Source organism: Taudactylus pleione, unplaced genomic scaffold, assembly GCF_031769625.1.
Source record: "Taudactylus pleione unplaced genomic scaffold, aTauple2 ptg000537l, whole genome shotgun sequence".
In the NCBI taxonomy this organism is placed as follows: Eukaryota; Metazoa; Chordata; class Amphibia; order Anura; family Myobatrachidae; genus Taudactylus; species Taudactylus pleione.
The window spans coordinates 7763198-7790246 of NW_028284939.1; the positions used below are offsets into that span (position 1 = coordinate 7763198).

A 27049-nucleotide genomic window follows, 5' to 3' on the forward strand; every position below is an offset into this window, starting at 1 on the left:
TGAGCGACATATCGTTCAGTGTAGGTACTGCAGGGGATGAGGAACGACTGTACAATTACAATGTTGTAATTGTACTGTCGTTCCATGATCTACAGGTGGATACGCACCTTAAGCCTTGGAGAGTGGTTAGTACTTTATCACTCTCCACTTTATCAATCAGCTCCTGACACTGGGCCTGATTCAGAGCTGAACGCTCTGACCAGAGCGCTCGCTCTGAATCAGGGCCCTCCTCCCTGAAAATGGAGCGGCCTCCTGGCCGCTCGCATAGCTGTGGGTGACCACCCACAGCATATGCGAGCGGCCAAAAAGATGGTCGCGATGGTCTTCACCATCGCGACCATCGGACTTGCGACGGAGACCCTGCGGTAGGGTCTCCCTGCCGCAAGCCCTGGAGTGATTTTGGCTATATCAGAGCCAAAATCACTCCCACTGACATCACTAGTGATGTCAGTGGGGCCGGCCTCAGACGGTAGGCGTTCCCATGGGAACGCCTCCGTCTGGCAGGCACGCCCACCAAAGGGGGCGTGCGGTCAATCAACATCGACAGCACGCCCCCTTTGGTGCGAGACCCGGAGCGATGGTGAGCCCGTCGCTCGCCGGGTCTCGCGCATGCGCAGTGGGGAACATCGACCCACTTGCGAGCGTACTGCCGCTCGCGAGCGGGTCTCAATGACCCCCCTTGTACAGACTGTGTGTGTAAAATGGCAGTTAGTAGCTGATTGGTTGGTAGTTTATCTCCCTCCAAGGCTTAGTACTAATGAGTAACTCAGACCAATAGGAATAATAGGAGATCTGGGCTGTTTGAGGTTTAGCTACTGTACAAATGTCAAAAGGAAACACACAGGCGGCACTTGTTCAGCCCACAACTATATGTAGCATAATTATATACTGTATATATATGTAGAATATGTTTTTTACAGATGTCTTTTATGATGCAATCAGTCTCTAAGCTGGAAATTATACACATACATGACAAGTGAAGACATCTAATAGTTACTACAAATTACTGCACAAGGTTTTGGGTTTTAACAGAGATCTGCTGAATCCGAGAATCATTTACAGATCTGACAAAACACAGCAAGGGCCTGATACAGAGTTGCCCGCTAGGTCGATATTCACACAAACGGCGATGTTTTCTCTTCTGCGCGAATGCGTCAGAGTCGCACAGCGCAATCATCCCAACTGTTACCGCACGGAGGCGTAGAACAGATATGTATGCAGGGTCTGTGGAATTCAGTGCGTGTTTCCGGGAAGTAAGGGGGAGGGGGCGGCTAAGCCGACGCGGACGTGTCGCTGCATCCACAGACGCACGCCCGCTCACACGCCAGGCCACACTCGGATGGGGAAACTGCACCTGCCATGGGATCGGGGCATGTTTTGATGGTGTGTGCCCCCCCTCGCCCGACCTCTGTTAGTTACAGCTTGTAACACTTGTTTTAAAAAACACCTGCCGGTACGTTATGTCGTTGAATAAATGTATTGTTGTAGCTTATTATTGAGAGATTGTAGGGACATGTCATTTATATATAGCACCAACATAGTACATTGCGCTTTACTGCGAACAAAATGAGACCGGGTAACAACACACAAAGAAAATGTATGGGGGTCCTGCTCGCAAGCTTGCAATCTCTCTCACTCTCTCTCCCTCTCTCTCTCTCTTGAAGTGGCACACGCAGTTTCACGAAGACCTCTGTGTAATCAGCTGTCCTGTTAATGGCACCCTGAGTGTGACACACCTTACGTCACACACCAGGTTAATAAGAGTATAAGTCTTGCCCTGGGGCAATATTCCAGAGACATAATGTATTTCGTTTCCTGCATATTTAATTCCGTTTCAAGTTTCCGTTTAGGATTTTAAAAAAAAATCACCCTACTGGGTTTAACCTCAAACTTATCACACACAGGGGTCTATTTACTAAGCAGTGTTATGAGACAGAGTGAAAAGTGATAAGTCTGTGATAAGTGCCAGCCAATCGGCTCCCAACTGTCATTTTTCAAACACAGCCTGTGAGATGACAGTTGGGAGCCGATTGGCTGACACCTTATCACTTTTCACTCTGTCTCCTAACACTGCTTAGTAAATAGACCCCACAGAACTTTTGCATCTGTTATATTCTGGTTCCAATAGATAATGTCCCGCGTTCAGACTACCACAATTTTTGTCTCACTGATGACCAGCAGCCTTTTACTGACACATTATTCTGCTTCCTAAAGACAATTATTTATTTGAACTTAACTTGTGTACATATGTGAATGTCAATTCATTTTACAACCGTTGGTAAATTTCCTGCAGGCTAAAGCTGGCCACGACTGTCAGTAGTACAAGTATTGCTGTGACTGGTGTCCTGGAGAGCCACAGAGTTGGACAGCCCCCATGTGCATCCTGTAATTACGTCCAGTCTGAGGACGCTGCTCTCCAAATGACATGTTGCAACCTATGAATTTTCCCTTGGTGACGCTCTTGTGATGCGATGTACCAGTGAAGGTTTGTACATGAACTGTTCTTATTCAAAAACAATGTTGAAAGACAGCTGCGCCCTACGTATATACAATGTAAGGCTGGGTACACACTAGACGATGTGCAAACAATGCAACATCGTTAATGATTTCCCTTCCAACTTCCGGACAGACGATATAGTGCATACACTTTAGACGATTAAATAAACGATCAAACGATTTATCGTTCGCCATTTAAATCGTTTCATGGTTAACGATATGCCGTTTGCTCTACTAAAACCATAAATCCATACCACATATCGTTTGGTCATGCATACACATCGTTAACGATATCGCCTGATTGGGCTGCTTGTACAGACGAAAGATGTGTCCTATGGCGCACATCGTACACGATATGTGACCGATATATCGTACGATCTGGCCGATAACGCCCATATCGTACGATATATATTGTCTAGTGCACAGGTTCTCAAAGTCGGTCCTCAGGACCCCAAACAGTGCATGTTTTCCAGGTCTCCTCACAGAATCACAAGTTGAATAATTAGTTCTGCCTGTGAATCTTTTAAAATGTGTCAGTGAGTAATGAGTACACCTGTGCACCTGCTGGGTGACCTGGAAAACGTGACCTGTGTGGGGTCCTGAGGACTGAATTTGAGAACCACTGGTCTAGTGTGTGCGCACCCTAAATCCAACAGTACAGAGTTTGCGATGCCCGCTGCAACCTGGCCTGAAGACAATGAGAGCATAGGCAACCTAGTGTGAGCCTACAGTGCCCTCCTGGGTACAGAGCTGTACTATATTAGGGCGGTGCAGGGGCATAGTTATATTGATGATGAATATAAAGGGGGTTTATTGGTCATTTAATAATAGTAGATGGATTTCAACCAAAAGCTATTTAAATTATTTTTCCAGGTCCACCCCACGAGGTTGGATTAGAATCAGGTGCAAATTTTGCAGACAAGGTTGCACGCAGGGCAAATACTGTGACCTTATGTGGCAGCCATATCTATCACACTGTATTTTATAGGCCCCTCACCCCTCTAAGCCAGCCTCCCCCAAAACAAGCAGAAGTGTTAGGTTGGCAGGGTCTGGTGACAGTATTATGAAAGGGACCTGTAACTGCAGCTCTCACAGGTCCTTTGTTAATCAGGCCCTGTATGATACAGTCTCGGGTGGTTCCCAGCTTAGTATGGCCTGACTCCACAGGCGATGGAGTTATCATGTTGAAATCAGGAAACTTTACCCCCCTTGTATACCGGAGTCTGTAGTAGGGAACTGGAGATGATCCCACGGTGGGTATAAACTATTACGCGCGTCTGTACAGGCGTCATTTGATAAAACTATTACTAAAATAGTTTTTGCAAAAAGTTGTCCCCTTTCAAATCACTTGTTCTAAGGGCGGCACATATGACTGAATACACTGCTTTATCTGTCTAACCTGTCCGTATGTTTTTTAGGTAAGTCTTTCATATAATCTTTGCCATAGGATACGACACAGAGCTGCTCCTTGGCAACATTTGCAAACAACAAATACAAAGAGCAAATAGAGTCGTCCCGGCTCTGCCTGGATGATATAAAAACCTTATTGATTTACACAGAAAAATCCAGGCTGAAAAAAAAATAAGGATACATTTAGTGTACAGACCAATATAGTAGAGTCGCCCCGAGGTGTAAAAGGGACAGACGTGGTAGTGGAAGTAAAAAAAGAAACAACCCACATTTGCTGTGAGGACTTACAGCCGCCATTTTTATGGGATTCGAACCCTCAGGTAATTCCAGGTCAAGGTTCACCTTCTCATATCAGCAGTGCTGTACATACCACACAGCTACAGACTCCCAACAGAAACTTTGGGGTAATATTAACCTGCTGATAGCCCCAGCCCAGCACTGTCTTCTATACGACACGTCCGTTACACTTTCCATTAACACCTGATCATTAACTAACCAATGACAGCCTGGTCTATGCAAATGGTCAGGTGAAACGTTACCACTCGGGAAACAAAGCATGTGTTGTCTATAAACGATAGGATTATAAGGGGCCCATTTATCAATAATTGCATTCTCAAGCGACCATGTGCTAAAACCCCCGGATTGTATCAACGAGCCCGTCCCCGGGATGTGTTTTGAGTGAAGTAACCGCATCAGCGGTGCCTCCACTCCTCTACCGGGGTTCCTGTGCATGCGTGTTCTACTGACCCCACATGTGCGACGCACAGTCCCGGTAGGTTTTGCAAAGTGTAGCCCAGAAGCTGCAATGGCTAACGCTTTCTTCAGATTTATATTCGCAAGTATCCCCCAAAAACACCAGTTTTTGGGGGATACCTGCAAATATAAATCTGGAGATAGCGTTAGGGAACATATAATAGGGGGGGGGGGGATTACTGTTAAGTGAGACCCCTTAAAATAGAGTCGTACAGGTTGAGTCTCCCATATCCAAATATTCCGAAATACGGAATATTTTTAGCATGAATGAGAAGTGAAACCTTTGCTTTCTGATGGTTCAATGTACACAAACTTTGCTTAAAGCACAAATTATTAAAAGAATAGTATAAAATAACCTTCAGGCTGTGTGTATGAGGTGTATATGAAACATAAATGAGTTTCATGTATGTACACAAACTTTTCTTGATGTACAAAATTATTAAAAATATAGTATAAAATGACCTTCAGGTTATGTGTATAAAGTGTATATAAAACATAAATGCATTCTGTGTGTATATTGGGGTCCCATTCCCAAGATATTTCATTATTTTATGCAAATATTCCAAAATACGGAATATTCCGATATCCAAAATGCCCCTGGTCCCAAGCATTTTGGGTATGGGAGACTCAACCTGTACTCCCAAATCAAAAGTAACAAAAATATGCAAATTAGTACATAGTTCTTTCCAATAAGATAAATAATTATATCCACCATAGACGTCTGATTTTCATGTGTTCTGTTTGAATAGACACAGATGGAAGTAGAATATAAGGTCCTTGGCATTAACTGATGTAAACGGGGAACTCAGGCAAATTTTTTACAAAGGTCTATAGACTGCAGTAACCTGATAATACAGTAATTCTCACATGAGACAGAACATAAATATAGGGAAATAGGTTTGTACTGGTGTAATATGACCCAGCTTCCGTTCCCTGCTGTAAACATGGACATGTATAAGTAAATAATACCTTATACGGGTGCTGTGCCCCTTGATTTACACAAGGATTTTATTTTTGCACCAGCTGTGAGTTGGGCGATATCGGGTCTTGCCCTAAACGGGATCAATTCTGGCCCTTTTCAGTAGCACCGTGACGCAGGAGCCCACACTTTGCCTAATGCCAGATAAAGCGTCACACACGAAACTGCCGCATGTAATAATGACAGTTCTGATTAAGGCTGGCAAGAGACCGTGGCTGTGCCATCTTGGGGACATGGTTACGCCTTCTCCTGCCCCCCCTTCAGCATCTCTCGTTCCGATGCCCCTCACTCTGATTATTAATTTAAGCCACAAATTTGTTTGTACTAACCAAAGGTTTAGTAGAAATACTGAAAAGTAAAATAAAAGATAATATGGTCGGAGGCTGGACTTTGATGCGTTTATACCAGAGATTTCCTAACTGTCCAGGTATTAAGGATATCCATGGTTGAGCACAGATGGTTAAATCAAAAGATTGAGGTACTAATTAAGCCAGTTGTGCCCAAGCATGGTTACCCTTAAAACCTGGACTGTTAGGGTGCCTTGAGAACCGGGTTTGGGAACCTCTGGTTTATACAGTATTTTTTATTTTCGTGGGCGTGCTCAGCGAGACGCAGTACAGGTACCTCTCTCTTTTTTGTTATCTTTAATTCTTAAGAAATGAGTGAAATAATTGCAGGAATGAATAAAATAGGCACCTGCACAGCTTGCAGTAGTGTGGAAGTCACTACACATCTTGTATCAGCTTATAATGACCTTAGGTGCTTTTCGCGTAGATAAAAAAACACTGTGGGCCTGATTCAGCAAGGATCGCTATTCTGCTAATACGCACGCAACGCAGTTGCTAATATCAGCGGGGACATGTAAATGTTTGCATTCGCATTGCGATCGCAGGCTGACATAAGGACGCCCTCTTTCCCTTACACACATCCATATTCTTTGGCAACATAGCGAAATAACTGGCAACATCGAGTACCATCGGACCCATATGCATAGTTAAGGCAGGTCAGATCTCACTCAGGAATTACTAACTTCAGCGCACGTTATGAGACCTCAGGCTGCGTATGGTATCACAGTGGATAATTTATGCACGCCCCTGTAACGCCGTTGAAACGCACTGGCACGCATGCGTTCGCCCGACCCCCACCGAGTCACCACCCACAAACGGCACCTCCTGTCAATCACTCTGCGATGGGTCTATGTCGCCACTGCGATCGCAGTGGCTGGATCGCGCACACGCACTGCAATGCGTACACATGCGAAGTGCAAAACAATCGGCCGATTGCGTGCGTATTAGCAACTGAGATCCAAGTTGAATCAGGCCGTGTGTTTATACATTTGTGCTGAGCGCCTCTTCTGATCTTTTCCTCGTTCCGCATACCAGGGTGCACTTCTAGCCTCCAAAAAGCAGAGAGTACACGTGCGCAATAATGTAAGCAGGGTCTAGGTGCAAAATATAAGCATGTCGTGCTGCACTTCGATAGTGTGTCGTCTATAAACTACAGCGTATGATGATAAATGTGCCCACTAAAACAAGCCTGGGCAATTAGTTTCTTGCACCCCAATGCCAGCACACCCTGCCAGTCAATGGGATCTGTTCCACAACAGCTGGTGACCCAAGGTCTGCCCACCTCTGCTCTAGAAGCTTGGCAGCACTTCGAGGCAACAGGAGATCTTCATCCGTCAAGCAAGGGTGGATAATTAACAGGGAGAGAGTTTCTTTCAATCACAGTCGGCAACAAAAGAGCTTTGCAGATATTTGTACGTGGTAATCGGTCCAGAACAGCTCTGCTTCCTGTCTCTGAAAGGCTTGTGAAGGTCAGAATCAGTATACACCGGCCGTATTAGGCTCTCAGATTACCGGTGCGCCTTGGACTCAAAGGAAAAGCAACCGGCTAAGTGCCTCCAAATCAGTAGTGCTTAACACTAAGAAAAAACTCAATAATTGAAAAAAAAATGTAAATAAAAAAATAATGGTAAATAATAACATAAGAGGTCATTCACCTGTCCAACTTCAGGCCATATTTGCGGCCATTTTTATTTGCCCGTCCAGGTGGATGTACAATAAATAAGTTTTGTGTTTAAGTCCAAACACCATAGTCAATATCTAAGTTGCACAGCAATGGTACGCTAGCATGCTGTTGTAGAGTGGCGGCATTCAGAATGTCGACGTGATTTGAATGGCAAAAGTCAACATGTCGACATTCACATTGCCGACACTGTCCGAAATGCCAACATTGTGGATATCTATAGAATGTCAGACAATTTTAGGGTTTGTGCTAGACTGCGGTCAGGCTAAGGTTAGGGTTTAGGGTTAGTGCTAGGCTGCAGTTAGGGTTGAGTTTAGGGTTAGTACTAGGCTGCAGTTAGGGTTAGGCTTGGGTTTAGAGTTAGTGCTAGACCGCAGTTAGAGTTACATTAGGGTTAGTACTAGGCTACAGTTAGGGTTAGTGTTACACTGCGGTTAGGGTTGGGTTTAGGGATAGTGCTAGGCTGCAGTTAGAGTTAGGGTTGGGTGTAGGGTTAGTGCTAGACTGCAGTTACAGTTAGGTTAGGGTTAGTACTAGGCTGCAGTTAGGCTTGGGTTTAGAGTTAGTGCTAGACCACAGTTAGAGTTAGGGTAGGGGTTAAGGTTAGTACAAGGCTGCAGTTAGGTTTAGGGTTAGTGTTACACTGTGGTCAGGGTTGGGTTTAGGGAAAGTGCTAGGCTGCAGTTAGAGTTAGGGTTGGGTGTAGGGTTAGTGCTAGACTGCAGTTAGGGTACGGTTAGTCCTAGGCTGCGGTTAGGGTTAGTACTAGGTTGCAGTTAGGGTTACGTTTATAGTTAGTACTAGGCTGCTAACCGCAGGTTAGGGTTGGCTTTGGGGTTAGGGTTAGTTGACAACTCAATGGAAAAACACATTGTCAACATGGTGACTGTCGACATTCCATGTCGATATTCAGGAGTCAACATTCCGAATGTCCACCTTTTATACCACATCCTGTAAGACTACAACTCCCACCGTCTGCATGGTTTTGTCCCAAGGTAAGAATAGGCGAGATCAGCCAGACAGGAGACAGGGTGCCGTTGGGTGATGCTTGATGCCGTGTAACACACATACTGAGCCATTGGCTAATGAGCATACACTGTGGCGTTTACACTAGGTGGGTCATAGCGAGATAAATTCCTGCCACGCTAATCTCACAGCCCATAAATCCTCATCATAAACCAGTTTTATACACATGAAAAGAGCTATTTTTATACAACGCTCAGCGCTCAATCCTCTTGCCCGTCATATAACACATGTAAGGATGACGCTTCCACACTTCTAAACATGCTCATTATTATATGCCATTTACTGCCTATTATTAATAGCATTTTATACTCCCTTCATTGTAACAATACAGCATTAAGAACATAAGTATAGTCATAAAACTATATAGCAAGTACTGATATTGTCATAGATAAGGTTACACCACAACGTCAGTCTGTACATTAGGACTAATGCGCTGTACACAATACAGGTGTTCTAAGGCTGCAGGTGCACAGGTGTTAGGACGTGTGCCCATCTCCCAGTGCCGAATCCGGTCATTATTCCGGCAAAGATGATGCCGAAGCTTAGAATACTGGCGTCCCGGAATCCCGACACCTGTCAGAATCCTGGTGGTCAGAATCCCGAAGGTAAGTAGCGGGGTTAGGGTCAGGCAATAAGGGGGAGGGATTGGTTTAGGGTGCAGTGAGGGGGAGGTTAGATTTAAACACTGGGGGGAGCTCAGGTTTAGGCACTGGGGAGGAAGGATTAGGGGTAGGGAGAGGGGGTGTCGGGGTAAGGATACCGGCGTAGGGATTTTGACAGCCAGGATACTGAGCGCCGGCATCCCGTACCCAACCACACCGACAGGCAAAAATAGGGATCACAAATCATAATGGAGGAACTCAGATAGATTGCAGTGGTTAGTGACACTGTGGACCTCATTCAGAGTCGGTCATTGCGGCCGCACGGTTGTAAGGTAAAAGGGACCGGATATACAAATGAAGCGCTCGCAAGTTGCGTCGTTAAGATGGGATCGTTAGCTCGACGAGCGAGGGGAGGATGCGGCCATAAGACTGTTCCCATTACACGTCATCTCCGGGCATATAAGGATTAATCAAGACCATCGGGAACCATCGGAGCTGTTCGTAGACCTTAAGGTTGACCATACCCTCTCTTAAGCACTACGATCAAGTCAGTGTAAAAACCTCCCATGTCACTAGTGCCATGACACTACTTAGTTAATTATGCACTCCCATAAAACGCCGTTTGCATAGTCAGGCACGCCTGCGTTCGGATCTCCACTCCCCCGTTCACAAGCACCTTCCCGTTACCACCCGCAAACGCCTCATCCTGTCACTCAAACTAACGACCTGGCTGTGTTCAAGGAGAGAGCAATTTCTGATCGTAATAGCTAGTTTGCGCACACGCATTGCGAATTTTACGCATGCACAGTTTAGCGAACATCGGTGGCGTACGACCGTGCGGCCTCAACGAAGAACTCTGAATGAGGTCCTGTATCTCTACAGGAAACTATGGTCAGTGGCGTAATGCCCGGAGGTCACAGAATCTATCATCTACAAGTGCCAGGTGGGATGGGGTGACAGCGTCGGGACGGGGGAGTGGCTGAGCCCCATGACAGAATTCGAGAGTGCAGGAGATGTATCTTGCAAGGAGCTTACAGTCTAAATTCCCTAACACCAGGAGGAAACCCACGCAAAGTACATACGGAGACCCACCAGAAGGGTGGCAGGGTGACCAGCAGGTAATACTGGGTGACCAGCAGGTGATACTGGGTGACCAGCAGGGGTGACAGGGTGACCAGCAGGGGTGACAGGGTGATCAGCAGTGGTGGCTGGGTGACCAGCAAGGGTGACAGGACAGGTGTGACTGGGTGACCAGAAGGGGTGGCAGGGTAACCAGCAGGAGTGGCTGGGTGACCAGCAGGGGTGGCAGGATGACTAGCAGGGGTGGCAAGGAGACCATCAGGGGATACCGCTGACCAGCAGGGTTAGCTGGGTAACCATGAAGATTCAGAGAGAAGATGCTAGGTATGTGCATGAATAAAATACAGAAACAGGACAATTTATTTTTGTTGTTATTCACTAAAATTCTAAATTTGACACTAATTTCGTGGCATCTGGCTCCACGGATCTTCAGAGTGTACTTTGTGAATTGCATGTCCACTCACCTATATTATAATCCATAATATAATAAAATCAGGGCAGGTGTTTAGTTCCTGTATGCCAGCAGCCAGCATATAAAGCAAACACTGTGTGCTTGGTGTTACCGGCCACATGTGTACCTAGGCAACACACATGCAAAGTGTTAGAAAATAAACTTCTGGGAACAAACATTTCTGCTGGTACAATAAGGAGAACCTCGGATTTCAGCTGCGTATTAGATCGCTTGTTCTTCTGTTTTAGAGCAGGTGCCTCCAGATGGCAGGCTGGGACTTGTAGTTCCACAAATGCTGTAGGCTGTCCGCCTCTGTTCTAGGAAAATACTGGGGGTCATTCAGACCCGCTCGCGAGCGCAGGACGTTCGCAAGCGGGTCGATGGTGCCGAATTGCACATGCGCACGACGGAGGGAGCTCCGTCGTGCTCATGCGCGAGACCCAAATAACGACGGCCAAGCCGTCGTTGTGGGTCTCGCACCAAAGTAGGCGTGCTGTCGATGTTGATTGACAGCACGCCCCCTTTGGTGGGCGTGCCGGGGGCGTGGCTGCCAGACGGAGGCGTTCCCATGGGAACGCCTACCGTCTGAGTCTGGCCCCACTGACATCAGTAGTGATGTCAGTGGGAGTGATTTTGGCTCTGATAGAGCCAAAATCACTCCAGGGCTTGCGGTCACTGAGACCCTACCGCAGGGTCTCGTCGCAAGCCCGATGGTCGCGATGGTCTTGACCATCGCGACCTTCATCATGGACGCTCGCTATAGCTGTGGGTGGTAACCCACAGCTATGCGAGCGTCCATGAGCCCGCTCCAAGTTGAGGGAGGTGGGCCCTGATTCAGAGCGAGTGCTCTGGTCAGAGCGTCCGGCTCTGAATCAGGCCCACTGTTTTCTCCTAATCTTTTCTTACTTTGAACAGTAGAGAAAAGTGAATAACAAACTGATTGTCCTCGTGACAGGCAAGTCTTTCTAATATAAACATCTGTGGCTCTCCATCTGCTGTGGGCACTACAGCTCCCAGCAGCACTGTTTGTGACTGTGAGCTGCAATACTGCTTGCTTGTTCATCGTAATATGATATTATAACCTGTAGATTTCAATGGAACAGTGCCCCCCTATGGCCAAAATATCATGGAAAAGAGCTATATTTATTAATGTTTTTATTTTTTCAATGAGCCGTCTGATCTCTAGAAGTATAAGTGTTTTCAAGTCAGCCGACATAACAGTACCTCCATTACTGGCGCACGTGATGTATCACCCATGTTTTGGAACCTTTCATTAAGGCACATCGTATGGGGCAGCTCATTCTGCAACAGGATTCCACGCCGACAAGCGCTCATTAACGTGTCAGTCCCATTTAGTGTAAAATAAGAGAATGACAAAGAGAACAATGTACCTGAGTGGGGTCATACAGCATCACACCTGGTACCTGTCTGTCAGGTTGGGATTATTATATAAGCACTGAACACACTTTCTCTATTTACAGCAAAGGATTTCTGCCGCGGATCACCTGGTTCAGGTGTGTACGTGTCTGATTTACACAGACACAGACATTCTTTAGGCAACACAATTATGACTATAGCTCAGGCACGAGAGGTTTGCAGAAAGCATGACGTGGCCCCATTTCCCCCCCCAGTTTCTTGGCCCCTGACTAATTACTGCAGATTCTTTTAGCCATGTGATTTAACAGGGTCACCACAAATTTCATCTATGGGGACATTATTTCTGCAGATTCCAGTATAATTAAATTATCAAGGTCATGTTGTTCCAGGAAAACCAGTAATGAGCGAGTATACAATCCTAGGGAAACCATAACTGCGTGTTTGGCAACAGCCTCGCGTCCGCAGAAAGAGGTGAAGGGTCCAGGAGGCGCGTCCGTCTTTCTGTGTAAGAGCCCGGTAACCATATAATATAAGTTGGTCAAATACAAAAAGACATTTTGCGATACTTACAGGTATTGTTCAAACAAATCCCATATTGAGACATAATATAAATGCACTCTAACCGTATATTTCTCTAAAGCTAGGCACACACCATACGATAAATCGTCCTGACGCGGATCGGAATGTTATATCGTACACATCGTATAGCATGTGCTCCCGATCCATCGTCCCCGGACAGCATTCATCGTATCGTCCCATCTACTGTGCCGCACATCAGATTGGACGATTCAATAAACGACCGTGTAGTTACATACATACATTGCGCAGTTGTGCGCTGGACATACAGTGTGTACGGCGTGCATGACGTATTCTTAAATTGCTCGCCGCAAAGCTGGGTCACAGCGTCGTAACACCAGCTTAAGTTGGAAGTAAAGCAAAAAAAAAAAAAAGAGAGCAAGTAACTACCTGGACATTCCATGTTGCACTGCAATATATTTATTTTGTTATTGTTTTTTGCATGCAGGGTAAATACTGGCTGCTGTTGCATGTAGCCCACGTGTGCTGGACAGCTTTATTCTTACGCTGCATTTTAGATATGAGTTTGGACACGCTCCCCTCCCAAATCCAACTGTGTGATATGTGTCTGTGGCAGAGGTAAAGGAATTTTGATCCATTGCCATTGTTATGTGTTTGAGTAGATAAAGGGCTGTCTTTTTATGTGTGGCCGCTCAGAACCCGTTCCTCTCCCTCAGCCCTTCCCTTCTATCAAGCTGCCCATATACCTGGTTACTTGGCATGTCAAAAGTCCCCAGCCACCATACCCATGCGTGTGCTCCAAAATGGCTGCCATGTTCAGTCAGCATTCAGTCCTATGAGACCGAGGGCCGTATTCAATTAGCGGCGATAATATCGGGCGATCCTGCAGGATATTATCGCCGATTCTGGCATGCGCGCTCCCGTTTTTCACCATGAACAGGCAAAAACAGGCACGTGCGATAATTATCAAGCGAAAACAGTCGAAAATGTCAGGACATCTAGGAGGTCTGTACCCATTGGAAATATATTTACAAGTGTATTAGTGGCTGAAATATAAGTATTTAAGGTACTTAAATAGCGTCGGTTGGCTGTAATTTGCGTATCTGGAAAAATTTTGAAAAATTATAGAAAGCAATTTTTTTCCAGGAAATTATGGCTGCACGTAAATTGGGGGTACGTAAAAACGGGTCCAAGTATATTTTGATGTCATAAAAGCGCACTTTTAAAAAAAGTTAAAAAATCACCTGCTGCGGCCACCTGTAATGTTTAAAACACCTGTCGCATCCATACAGCCCCCCGAAATACCAGACCCAATACGTTAAACCCATATTCAACTTTTTTTTTCACCCAAAACTTGACAGGTAATTTTTGGCCAAATTACAAACAACTTTTGGGGTAATTTATCATTAGGGGGGGTGTCCAAAGGGTTCTGAAACAAATCCCTAAATCTTTAGACAAAAATAGGGATTTAGCATATTTTTTTTCACCTAGTCTGAGATGGTGAAAACTTTTCGCCTATTTCACACTATCCGATTATCGCAGGTGTGATAATATCGCACACAAATCGGTGATAATCGGCTGATATTATCGCCAGCAATATTATCGCCGCTAATTAAATACGGCCCTGAATTTGATCAGGATGACAGAAGCACGGTTGTCGTTATGTTAGCATTGCTGCCTCACTGCACTGAGGTCTTGGGTTTGATTCCCACCAGGACCCTTGCTGTGTGGAGTTTGTATGATCGCTCAGTGCTTGCGTGGGTTTCCTTCCACACTCCAAAAATATACTGGTAGGTAATATATGTTTGCACAATATAAATAACTGTTAGTAAATAAGATCAGGTCAATCTATAAGCACTACTTTCACACATAAGCCTGGATCCTAAACAACGAAAGAGACTGGATAACCCACTAGTGTGGCCCCATTGCTGGTCTGGCTATTTAAGGTATACAAATCAAAATCTAAATTCAGGAGCCAAATGATGAAGTCAGTAGGACATATGGAATATGTGGATCTATTAAAGTCAACAAAAACTAGCAATGATTGTTTCCTTTATTCCTATATACAAAACAGGGGGCACGACCAGACCAACAAAAAAAAGAATAATACTATAATGTGGTAATAAATAATACCTCATCACAATATGTTCACTCGCTATACACAGGCAGGGTTTTCTCATACATCATCACTTATATTAAATACAGCAGAAATCTGACTTTTTTTATTCTAACAGCTCTCTACAGGAATTGTCAGTACACACTACACAGAGCTCAGAGGGGTGTTCCAAAGCCTCCCTGCTCACTAGATCCTGTGCCATGGTAATGACTATGACACTGGAGACTCTGCAGATCTTAGAAAAAAAAAATATTAGCAGCTGCCTGAAGAAACAAATCAAGGCAAAATGGTAAATACCATTTTGGAATTAGCTTATTGACAGAAAACGTAGTGGATTTTACTTATTAATCTTTTATTCTCCAGCAGATCGGTAGTTGTCATAAGCATGTTTAAATTACCCTTGCTTTTTCAGCTACTTTTTGATTTAGCTAGGTGTTTGTTCCAAGTATTTATTACTCTTTCAGGTAAAATAAAAAGCCTTATCTCAAATATTGTAAAAAATGTGATAAGCTCCAAATCCGCTCACCTATGTACTCGTGAATATTTGCTTGGTTTAAGCCAGTTGCAATACATACAAGACATTATCAAAACCTGACCTGTCAACAACTTTAAATGTAATCTAGATACAGGAAAACAATACACCCATTTTTAAGTGGACCTACCAACTACACAGTACAGGCAGCCATTTTGTGGAAGTGCTGTGGGTATGGTGTGTGATTCTAGTCATCAAGCCTCCCCTCCCTGCTGCGCAATGCGATTCCGCAATTTGGTCATCACACAGTGGCAGGTGGGGCCATGTTAACGCAATTTACAGAAGATCCAGGATTCCGGAAGAAATCCCCAGAATCGCCTCTCGTCCGGAAAATATACTGCAGCTTATTAATTCACTAGCAAGTATTGAAATCACTGAGGCGCAAACTTTGAAGGGGCCTATTTATTGTACAAAAAATACGGACAATCCCCCAAAAACAGCTGTTTTAGAAGAGTGGTCGCATTTTTTTCATTCTTGTATCAGAGCCATTTACCAAGAGTGTACAGCAACAGATATTGGAGGACTGACACATTTTTTAAGCTGTATCTGCCGCGTCACTGTTCACAATCACAAAAGCAATCTCCATAGCTTTCTATGGTGGGCACTGTGTAAAAGCCCCATTTACCAAGCTTCCAATAGCCAAGCTTGGCCCCGATAGCCAGCTCCATCTTTACCCACTTGTGGCCTATAGCCTACAATTTTGCAAAAGTCTTTGGAGAAAAAAAAACACAGAGGCTCCCTCTCTGTTAAACAGAATTTGCATACGCGCGGCCCAATCAGCTTTGCCGAGTCCTAATCCAGATGTAAAGTGATCGAATCTCGTGTCCCTGTATCTGAGCAATTTGCAGCATAAAGAATGTAACTTTTTGTGGGCGTATCACATAAATATTACTAAATAGGATCAACAGAGAAATATATTGGGTTTCTTTTGTTTGTTTTTAAAACAACCATCTATCAGCTCTGCGTATGTTTAATGCTGGCCATACACGCTGCAATTATCGGGACAATCCGCCCGATATCGGCGGATCGCCACGATAATTGTAGCGTGGGGGGGGCGACCATAGGGTTAAATATTGCTCGGTCGGGCATGCTGGATTGTCCAGCATGCCCGTCCGATGCGATATTTACCCGGTAACTGTCGGCCGCATTGGGCAGTGTATGCCCAGCGCGGCCGACAGACAGACATTTCCTGTGTTCCTTCCTACGGAAGGAAAAGGGAAATGTCTCCTCCCCCGGGGGCGGAGCGCGGATGTCGGGCTATACACTGTGAGATTTCTCTCACAGTGTATGCGGCGGACATCTGCGGCTGGCACCCGGCCAGATAAAATGTCTGTCAGTCTGACAGACATTTTATCTTGCCGTGTATGCCCAGCATTAGTTACAGTCATTTTTAGGCAAGCAAATTATGTATTTTTTTCTAAAGTTTTTCTTTCAAGTGAAACAAAAGGCTAAGGAAGAGGTTCTGCAGTAGCTGAGAGTAGTCTTTTGTACGGACAACAGTCAGGCAACTTGCTCTGTGAGTCCAAACAAAAAAAAAAAATAGTCAATAAGATTATCTTTTCATTAAACTGCTATCCCGACCCCTTTCAAGGGAAGACGATAACATTAGATTGGTTTAGCACAGAGAATTTAGAATCCCATTGAAGGGCACAGCAGGGTGTTCTTTGCAGCTAAACTGTATTTAAATGTCCCAGATAAAGGTCTTTGTTCAGTATTGGGATCTAAGCGTTTACTCCAGTCACCTGAAAGAGGAATTGGCGACTTTGAGGTAAAACAAAGGGGCTTATAGCCATTTCCTTATGATGTCATCATTACAAGACCAATTAATACCAATTTCCAGAAACAATTGGTGACCTGTAAAATAACATAATTATCTTGTTTGCTACGAGACCTCTATTTGAGGAACAATGAACTCTTGCCTGTCCCACCACAAACTGTAGTCTAATAAAGTCTGGTGATGAACAAAGGCCTCTGTCTATTTATGTGTCACCTAAATGGTCTCTCAAAGCTACTTAAATACTCTGAATCAGGATAAAGGATAGCCATACTATAATTTTTACCTTCAACTATTTTAATGGAAGCAAAAAGAAACTTTAAATGGCCTTGGTGAGAATAATAGTATTGATATTATTTAATAATTCTGACCATACGGCACATGCAGGTTACCGGTGAGTCTCCAGCTGTTGGAACAATAAATGCCAGTGGCTGGCAGGACATGTCGGAACTTGTATAGTCACAAAAGCTTCGGAGCTACAGGTTGTGGAAGTATGACCGGATCGGTGCCTTGTTCTAGCTCTGTGTTTGTGACATTGCTCCGTTATATGGGAGGGTGAGATAACGTGAGTACCCCCCAAACATATTTAAACGCTGGCTCCTACACGTCAAGGTAATAGGCCCTGACGCATCCTTAGGTACTGTGTTCTGAGCTAAACACAATAAAATGCACATGTGCTTTTATTAAAACCACCCAAAGTGAATACTCAAGACTATTCAATATATGGCTCTCCAGCTTTACAATCAACAGATTTTGATTTTCAGGAAGTGGACGGATCAGTGACAAGTCAGTCGCAAGGGATCTGCTCACATTGGGCCTTGGAGTCAAAGGCCCTCATTCAGAGACGGACGCTCTGAGCAGAGCGCTCGCTCTGAATGAGGGCCGTCCTCCATAAAAATGGAGCGTCCTCCTGGACGCTCGTATAGCTGTGGGTCACCACCCACAGCACATACGAGCGTGCAGGATGATGGTCGCGATGGTCTTGACCATCACGACCATCGCCAGTGCGACCAGAAGCCTGTGGTCGGGGTTTTCGACCACAAGCCCTGGAGTGACTTTGGCTCTATCAGAGCCAAAATCACTCCCACTGACATCACTAGAGATGTCAGTGGGGCCGGCTTCTGACGGTAGGCGTTCCCTTGGGAACGCCTCCGCCTGGCAGGCACGCCCCCGGCACGCCCACCAAAGGGGACGTGCTGTCAATCAACATCGACAGCACGCCCCCTTTGATCAGACACAACGAGCGAAGGAAAGTCCTTCGCTCGTCGCGTCTGGCGCATGCGCACGACGGAGCTCCCTCCGTCGTGCGCATGCGCAGTGCACACCATCGACCCACTTGCGAGCAGACAGCCGCTTGCGAGTGGGTCTGAATGAGGCCCAAAGATCACTCTTCCTGCATATTTTGAGGCGCACCAGTCTTTTTTATGCAGAAATCATTAATGTTGTCACGGTTCGGTTTATACAAAAATAAAAAAACAAACATAGTTGATTACTGTAATAAACAGTCATTTTGTCCGGAGATCTGACAGCGGTTAAACCTTTGCAGTCCCCACCGTCACTAGTAATTAAGGGGTTAAGCCTTGTTTGAAGCAGTAACTGAGAAGTCTGCACAGGAGTAAGGTACAGTAATGTGAACAAGGACTGGTTATTCCAGAAATGTAAGACTGACACACAAAGGAGAAAGATCTAAGATAACAGTGTCAACTCACCTTTTGATTTTTGCGATCACCGGCGTAGGGGGGCAGCCCTGCAATCCAAGTCACAGCCAGAACCATTTCTCTCTTGTGCTCTGATAATGTCTAATGGGGCTCATTCATGTATAGACCTAAAGTCAGATGAAGCGCTGGAAAGCATAGTGACAGAAATATAAGGGGCTGCGATGGCTTTTGAGGGGGCGACAAAGCTAAGTGAACCTTTCATTGGAATGTTCCAGGTGTTCTACACAAAATGTTTGTTTATTGAGAAGAAAAAGGAAAATATTAAATAAAATGGAATTGAACAATTTGTTATCTGAATGAAAGATATATACCTGCTTGTGCCCATTTACTAATATGGTACAAAGCTGCAGCAAAATCTATATAACAATTGGATGCGGTCTGTATGCAAAGTCTCAGGGGCACAGCATACAGAAGACGATGCCCTCCGCGACTGGCAATACAGATGTCTGCAGCCAAGGGTTAAAGGGGGAGCGACTGACAGGCCAAAAAACAACAACAACTAGCATTGACATAGTATGGTAGCCCCCAGGCAAGAGCCTGTGCCAGTCTTGGAGCCCCCCCTCCCAACCAATGCACTAGGATATGGTGCCCCCTCTCCAGCTGGAATTAAGTTAGTAGTTGTCACAGGTACTCCCACTGATGGGTGAGAGGGGCATGGACGGCTAAAGGGAAGAGGGGGGGGCACGTGCCATGTGGGATCTTAGGTCATTTGGGACATATTGAGGTTAGGGAGGACAAATCTATGCAAAGTTGGAGGTCTGAGGTTCATGTGGGACATTTGGGGAAAGTGAAGGTCTTCGGCAGAGCCGTAACTAGACTTTTTGGTGCTATGTGCCAGAGAGAGCATTGCACCTTCCCCCCACCCATTTGTAATAGTGCACCTGAGAGAAGGCCGTGGCCTCATGGGGAAGGGCCTGTAAAGAGATAGGGGAGGCCAGGAGATGCTGGGGATAAATAGGGACATAATATAGTGCACCTGAGAGAGGGCCATGGCCTCATGGGGAAGGGCCAGGAAAGAGATAGGGGAGGCCAGGAGATGCTGGGGATAAATAGGGACATAATATAGTGCACCTGAGAGAGGGCCATGGCCTCATGGGGAAGGGCCAGGGAAGAGATAGGGGAGGCCAGGAGAAGCTGGGGATAAATAGGGACATAATATAGTGCACCTGAGAGAGGGCCATGGCCTCATGGGGAAGGGCCACGGAAGAGATAGGGGAAGCCAGGAGATGCTGGGGATAAATAGGGACATATGATAGTGCACCTGAGAGAGGGCCATGGCCTCATGGGGAAGGGCCAGGGAAGAGATGGGGGAGGCCAGGAGATGCTGGGGATAAAAGAAGAGGAAGCTACAAGTGAGAATGATAATAAACAGGTATGTCAGGCCCAAACAGCGCCCCCTGCCCTGCGGTGCCCTGTGCCATGGCACTGGTCGCACCACCCTAGTTACGGCCCTGGCCTTCGGACTTGATTAAATGTATTGTTTTAAATTATAACAGAGATTAATTGTAACGTGCGGCCAATCTGAATGTTGAGTACTTCGGATTATTATCAATAATGATTTGAGGACTTTTTTTTTTTCATGGTCATTGCTGGCGCAAATCTCTACATTGCTTCAGTAACAACGCAATTTATAATCGTGGCAGCAGTCAGTAACTGCCCGCCTGTACTGTCCAAGGCTGTATTGCGCTCTGAAGTGACCGGTGTGTGGTTCCCAGTGACCGTTGTGTGTAGTCATTGAAGATCGGTTATATTTAATATATAAAGATACAGTATATCCCCCCCCCATTACCAGTAGTTGTCAGTGTCAACCACTCAACCTATAATGGTAAAAAGCTCCTGTCACCTTGAGGGACAAAATGAACCCGAATGATGGAAAAGTAACTCCAATTGTGTTCATTGAAAATTCACACAGATAACTATTGTAATGAAAATTGAAGGGGGGGTTTGAACTATTCTCAAACTCCCTAAATCAGGTTAGATTATGACAATGCAGACTATCAATCAGAAGCACATGTGGCAGGAAGTCGTTATACAGCTTGAAGCCATTGAACTCTGAAATGACAGTGTGACCCTGTGGAACTGCAAGTCCCAGCATTCCCTGACAGCCAGAGCAAGCTGGGACTTGTGGTTCCATAGCAGCGGGAGATCCGCAGGCACCTTAGACTGAAATAAATATTGTAAATTATAATTATAAAAGCTACGGTTACCTACCACCAACTATTAACATCAGCACTGACTACATTTTATAACCAACACAATTCATCTTCCTGTTAGTAACAACCGCATGCTATAAACTATGTATATATCGGCACTGAAAAGCGTTTCCTGCACAAGATGCAGTGAGTAATAATAACTGTATGACACATGACATAAATGACCATTCATACCAGGAGAGGTGCACACCCCTCTATAATAAACTTTAAAAGTTATCAATACAATTAGTTTCCACCCTATGACATATATGAGGGCAGCACCAAACACATCCAACAGCAACAGGAGCCAGGAATGAAAAAGTCACCATGATAAGAGTCAACACACAAGGTGTAACCGTGCAGCTAACAACGCAACCCAAACTGTGTCATTACCTGGGGTCAGACAGCACAAAGCCACTGAGCCCATCTGTTCTGTGTCCCCATGTACTAATATACATGAATACTACTAATACAGGACCACCCTCAGACTGCTGGGCTCACTGATCATTTAAGCAGGTTTGGGTCACATGTGGCTCTACAGTGTTTATAGAGCTATAGGGCCTGGTTCACTACCGATCGCAACCGCAATAGCGATTACACACGCAGTCTCACTGAGATAGTATGCTAATCCATTGCGATCGCTATGCAGCCGCAGCACTACATAAGGACGCCCGCCTTACCTTACACACATCCGTAATGTTTAGCAAGACTGCGAAACCATCGGTAACACCGGGGACCATCGCAGCCTCACGCACACTTACACAAGCTCTGACCTTACTCAAGAATGGCTAACTTCATCCCACGCTATGAGGCTCAGGCTGCGTATGACATCGCAGTGGACAATTTATACACGCCCCTGTAACGGCATTCAAACGCACTGGCACGCCTGCGTTTCGCTGACCACCCCCTGTCACTACCCCCAAATGGCACTTCTTGTCAATCACTCTGCGATGGGTCTGCGTGGTCGCTGCGATTGCAGTCCCGATCGCAGTGGCCCGATTTGCGCATGTGCAGAACCGATTGCGTGTGTAATCGCCGATTTGCGTGTGTAATCGCAGTTGTGATCAGTATTGAATCAGGCCCACAAACCACAGTATACCCTGCCAGCTGTTGGCATGATGAGACTTGTAGTTCCACAACAACTATAAAGCAACAGGTGGACTCGTCTTACTGTAGGTCCCGGGCTGTGCTGTGGAATAGTGCTATTATGCAGCCTAGACTGTATATTCCATGTACAGCAGGTGACTGTCATTTGTCACTGTAACATTACAGATGTCTCTTACCTTTCGGAAGTAGCTCTGATCAGGCAGAACATTTCCCTTGAGGTTCCCAGGGAGCAGAGTGTCAGTCATGTCTCCGGCAGCCAGGAGGGGGGTGCAGGGTGTAACTCCTGCTGTATATGGTAAGCTGTGCTGTATACACTCACTGTATATAGGAATACAGTCTCTGCGGCTCAGGTGTCTGCACGGACTGAGGTCTCCTCTCTCCCTGCTCAGCAGCCAGAGGGACTGTCTCACTGCCAGGGGTGGGGCTTAGCCTAACCACACCCACCAGTGACATCGTCAGACACACCCCCGGCTCTGTACTTTGCCCCAGCTCCCTGATTACAATGTATCAGCCCAGACTCACTATACTGCTGCATGTACATACTGTACATTGTAATGCTACACAAACAGAGGCATCCAGTCATTCACTCACTATACTGCATGTACATACATTGTAATGCTACACAATCGGAGGCATCCAGTCATTCACTCACTATACTGCATGTACATACATTGTAATGCTACACAAACAGAGGCATCAAGTCATTCACTCACTATACTGCATGTACATACTGTACATTGTAATGCTACACAAACAGAGGTATCCAGTCATTCACTCACTATACTGCATGTACATACATTGTAATGCTACACAAACAGAGGCATCCAGTCATTCACTCACTATACTGCATGTACATACATTGTAATGCTACACAAACAGAGGCATCCAGTCAGTCATTCACTCACTATACTGCATGTACATACATTGTAATGCTACACAATCGGAGGCATCCAGTCATTCACTCACTATACTGCATGTACATACATTGTAATGCTACACAAACAGAGGCATCCAGTCATTCACTCACTATACTGCATGTACATACATTGTAATGCTACACAAACAGAGGCATCCAGTCATTCACTCACTATACTGCATGTACATACATTGTAATGCTACACAAACAGAGGCATCAAGTCATTCACTCACTATACTGCATGTACATACTGTACATTGTAATGCTACACAAACAGAGGTATCCAGTCATTCACTCACTATACTGCATGTACATACATTGTAATGCTACACAAACAGAGGCATCCAGTCATTCACTCACTATACTGCATGTACATACATTGTAATGCTACACAAACAGAGGCATCCAGTCAGTCATTCACTCACTATACTGCATGTACATACATTGTAATGCTACACAATCGGAGGCATCCAGTCATTCACTCACTATACTGCATGTACATACATTGTAATGCTACACAATCGGAGGCATCCAGTCATTCACTCACTATACTGCTGCATGTACATACATTGTAATGCTACACAATCGGAGGCATCCAGTCATTCACTCACTATACTGCTGCATGTACATACATTGTAATGCTACACAAACAGAGGCATCCAGTCATTCACTCACTATACTGCATGTACATACATTGTAATGCTACACAAACAGAGGCATCCAGTCAGTCATTCACTCACTATACTGCATGTACATACATTGTAATGCTACACAATCGGAGGCATCCAGTCATTCACTCACTATACTGCTGCATGTACATACATTGTAATGCTACACAATCGGAGGCATCCAGTCATTCACTCACTATACTGCATGTACATACATTGTAATGCTACACAAACAGAGGCATCCAGTCATTCACTCATTATGCCATAGAGAGAGAGAGAGAGAGGGATAGATAGGGTCCTATTTATCAATGAATATGATTTATAATAGATGTATCTACATGGGATCTGCTGCTGTCCACAGTTTTCAGGAGTAAAGAAACCTACGGGGGGCTGCTTTCTGCTGTCTTTACCAAGCTTGGTCCTGGTAGCTAACGCCCTCTGAAGATTGCAGAAAGCACGGGCCGGCACTCACCACTCGCACTTGCTAATGCGATCACGGGACAGGATCCTATCGTAGCCCCTGTCCCTACATTTGTTCTTAAATAAGCGAATAACGGGGATAAGAAATTATAATTATTGGATCAAAAAGGTGAAAATTAATAAATGGGCCTGAGAGAGAGAGAGAGAGATTAGCCTATCAATCTATATATGTATATATAGAGAGAGAAATATTTAAATACAGTATATAGATTTGCTTATTTATTATTTATTAGCAGTTACTTATTTAGTGCCATCATATTACATTGCACTTTACAATTGAGATATGTTGATAGATAGATAGATAGATAGATAGATAGATAGATAGATAGATAGATAGATAGATATGAGATAGGTAGATAGATATATAGATATGAGATAGATAGATGATAGATATGAGATAGATAGATAGATAGATAGATAGATATGAGATAGATAGATAGATAGATAGATAGATAGATAGATATGAGCTAGATAGATGAGATAGATATGAGCTAGATAGATATGAGCTAGATAGATGATAGATAGATATGAGAGATAGATAGATAGATATGAGCTACATAGATGATAGATAGATAGATATGAGATAGATAGATATGAGATAGATAGATAGATAGAGATACATATGAGCTAGATAGATGATATATAGATATGAGATAGATAGATAGATATGAGATAGATAGATATGAGATATATCGATAGATATGAGAGAGAGAGATAGATAGATAGATAGATAGATAGATAGATAGATGATAGATATGAGATAGATAGATAGATAGATAGATAGATAGATAGATAGATATGAGATAGATAGAAACATATGAGCTAGATAGATGATATATAGATATGAGATAGATAGATATGAGATAGATAGATATGAGATAGATAGATAGAAACATAGAATTTGACGGCAGATAAGACCCACTCTGCCCATCTAGATATATATGAGATAAATAGATAGATAGATATAAGATAGATATGAGATAGATAGAGATATAAGATAGATAGAGAGATATGAGATAGATAGTTAAATTGATATAGATACATAGATAACTAGATATGATATATATATATATATAGATATGCGATAGATAGAGAGATAGATAAATATGAGATAGATAGATAAATAGAGGCGATAGATACATAGATAGATATGAGATAGATAGAGAAATAGATAGACAGATATATATGAGATTGATATATATAGATATGAGATTTATATATAGATACAGTATATATAGATATGAGATATATAGATAGAGGAGTAGATATGAGATATATAGATAGAGGAGATAATACATAGATATTAGATAGTTAGCTAATTAGATATATATATATATATATATATGAGATCTATATATATAGGAGATAGATATATATTAGAGAGTTAAATAATTAGATAGGTATATATTAGATAGATAGATATGAGACTGATATATATATATATATATGAGATATATATATAGATAGAGGAGATAGATACATAGATTAATAGATGAGATAGATAGATATATATTAGATAGTTAGATAATTAGATATGAGATAGATAGATAACTCTTTGATAGATACTTTTTGATACATTTTATATTTTGGCCATTTCATAGGCAGTACGACTAAATAATTCCTACGATTGCTCATGGTAATTATTCCTCACCTGTGCCCTGCCTATAAGCACATACTTGTTATATTTATGGTAATTTATATTACGATTGTTGGCTTATATATAAAGTGTAAGTACCTGCAGCTTTCAGCTAGACTCTCTGCGCTCATGGATTATATAGAGCATGCTAAACTAACATTTTGCAGCTTCTCAGCAAATTATCAGTCATACATAATAATTCATATGTTGTTGGGGTCTTTCACGAAGAACATGACTTACACATAGTGCTGAAATTGTGCGATCAGTCATAGCATTGTACTGCCACCAGTAAGTAGTATACTCCACTCAGTATTTTATATGGCTTACAGTGAGTTTATACTGTGCTATGATATTTAAATACCTCATCCTGCCAATTAAATTCATTATGTTGAGGAGTATAATTGTCCCTCTATTTCAGAAGCTTGGAATGCCCACAATCTGCCCCTTTCTAGTTTTCTTCCTGTGATAAATTTAACTGCTTCACATTTTGTGAGGTTCATCAATGCTCATTGCCATAAAAACAGGTGTACAGAGCACACAAATATCTGAAGCATAACTATAGCACTTGCAGGAAGTTACACTGCTGACCGGGAATGAGTGTCATGATTTCAATAGTAATACTGGATGTCATACAACTAGCAACAGCCCTGTATAAAGTTCTATAACAACAATATGATTAAAGGGTTCATGCTTCTATATATATATATATATATATATATATAATCTCTTTTGAAACAAATGCTTTAACTAAATAAACAGATCAAAATGAAAATCTTCCTATGTCGCTATTGTTACAAAATAAATAAAGGGAAATCATTTTTTTATTGTCTATTAATAAATATGATGCAAATATTTGACAACATCATGTGCACTTAATACCAGTTTTTTCCTCATTAAATGTACAATAAACAAATATATATCCTTCTCATGCTTGAGTGAAGGGAAGGGAGATGGGGAAACATTGGGGAGGGGTTGACCATACAGGAAAGGGATCTACTGTACCTGAATTTCAGACAAATTTAAAAATGTTCCCAATTTGTTTTTGTTTTTTTGTTGTTATTTTTTTTCAACTGTGACCAACAGAAAAGTCCCGTGAATTTTTGGAATCAGCGTTATGAATGAGAAGCTCCGAGCAGCCTGCTGTTTACAGTGACTAATAACCCTTTTACAC

The 27049-nt window shown here is 43.7% G+C and overlaps 1 protein-coding gene across 3 annotated transcripts in view; it reads right to left on the bottom strand.

Moving 5' to 3' along the window:
* The window catches only part of RHPN2 (rhophilin Rho GTPase binding protein 2), a 76927-nt gene that overhangs the window by 45199 nt on the left and 4679 nt on the right, over positions 1–27049 (bottom strand). Inside the window, exon 1 of one of the 3 annotated variants that reach the window (XM_088451092.1) lies at positions 22355–22559. The exons of the other annotated variants lie outside the window; for them this stretch is intronic. Within the exon in view, the coding sequence (XP_088307218.1) occupies positions 22355–22423 (69 nt within the window). The 5' untranslated portion in view covers positions 22424–22559. Of the gene's footprint in view, positions 1–22354; positions 22560–27049 lie in introns of those variants that run through there. 3 annotated transcript variants of the gene reach the window in all.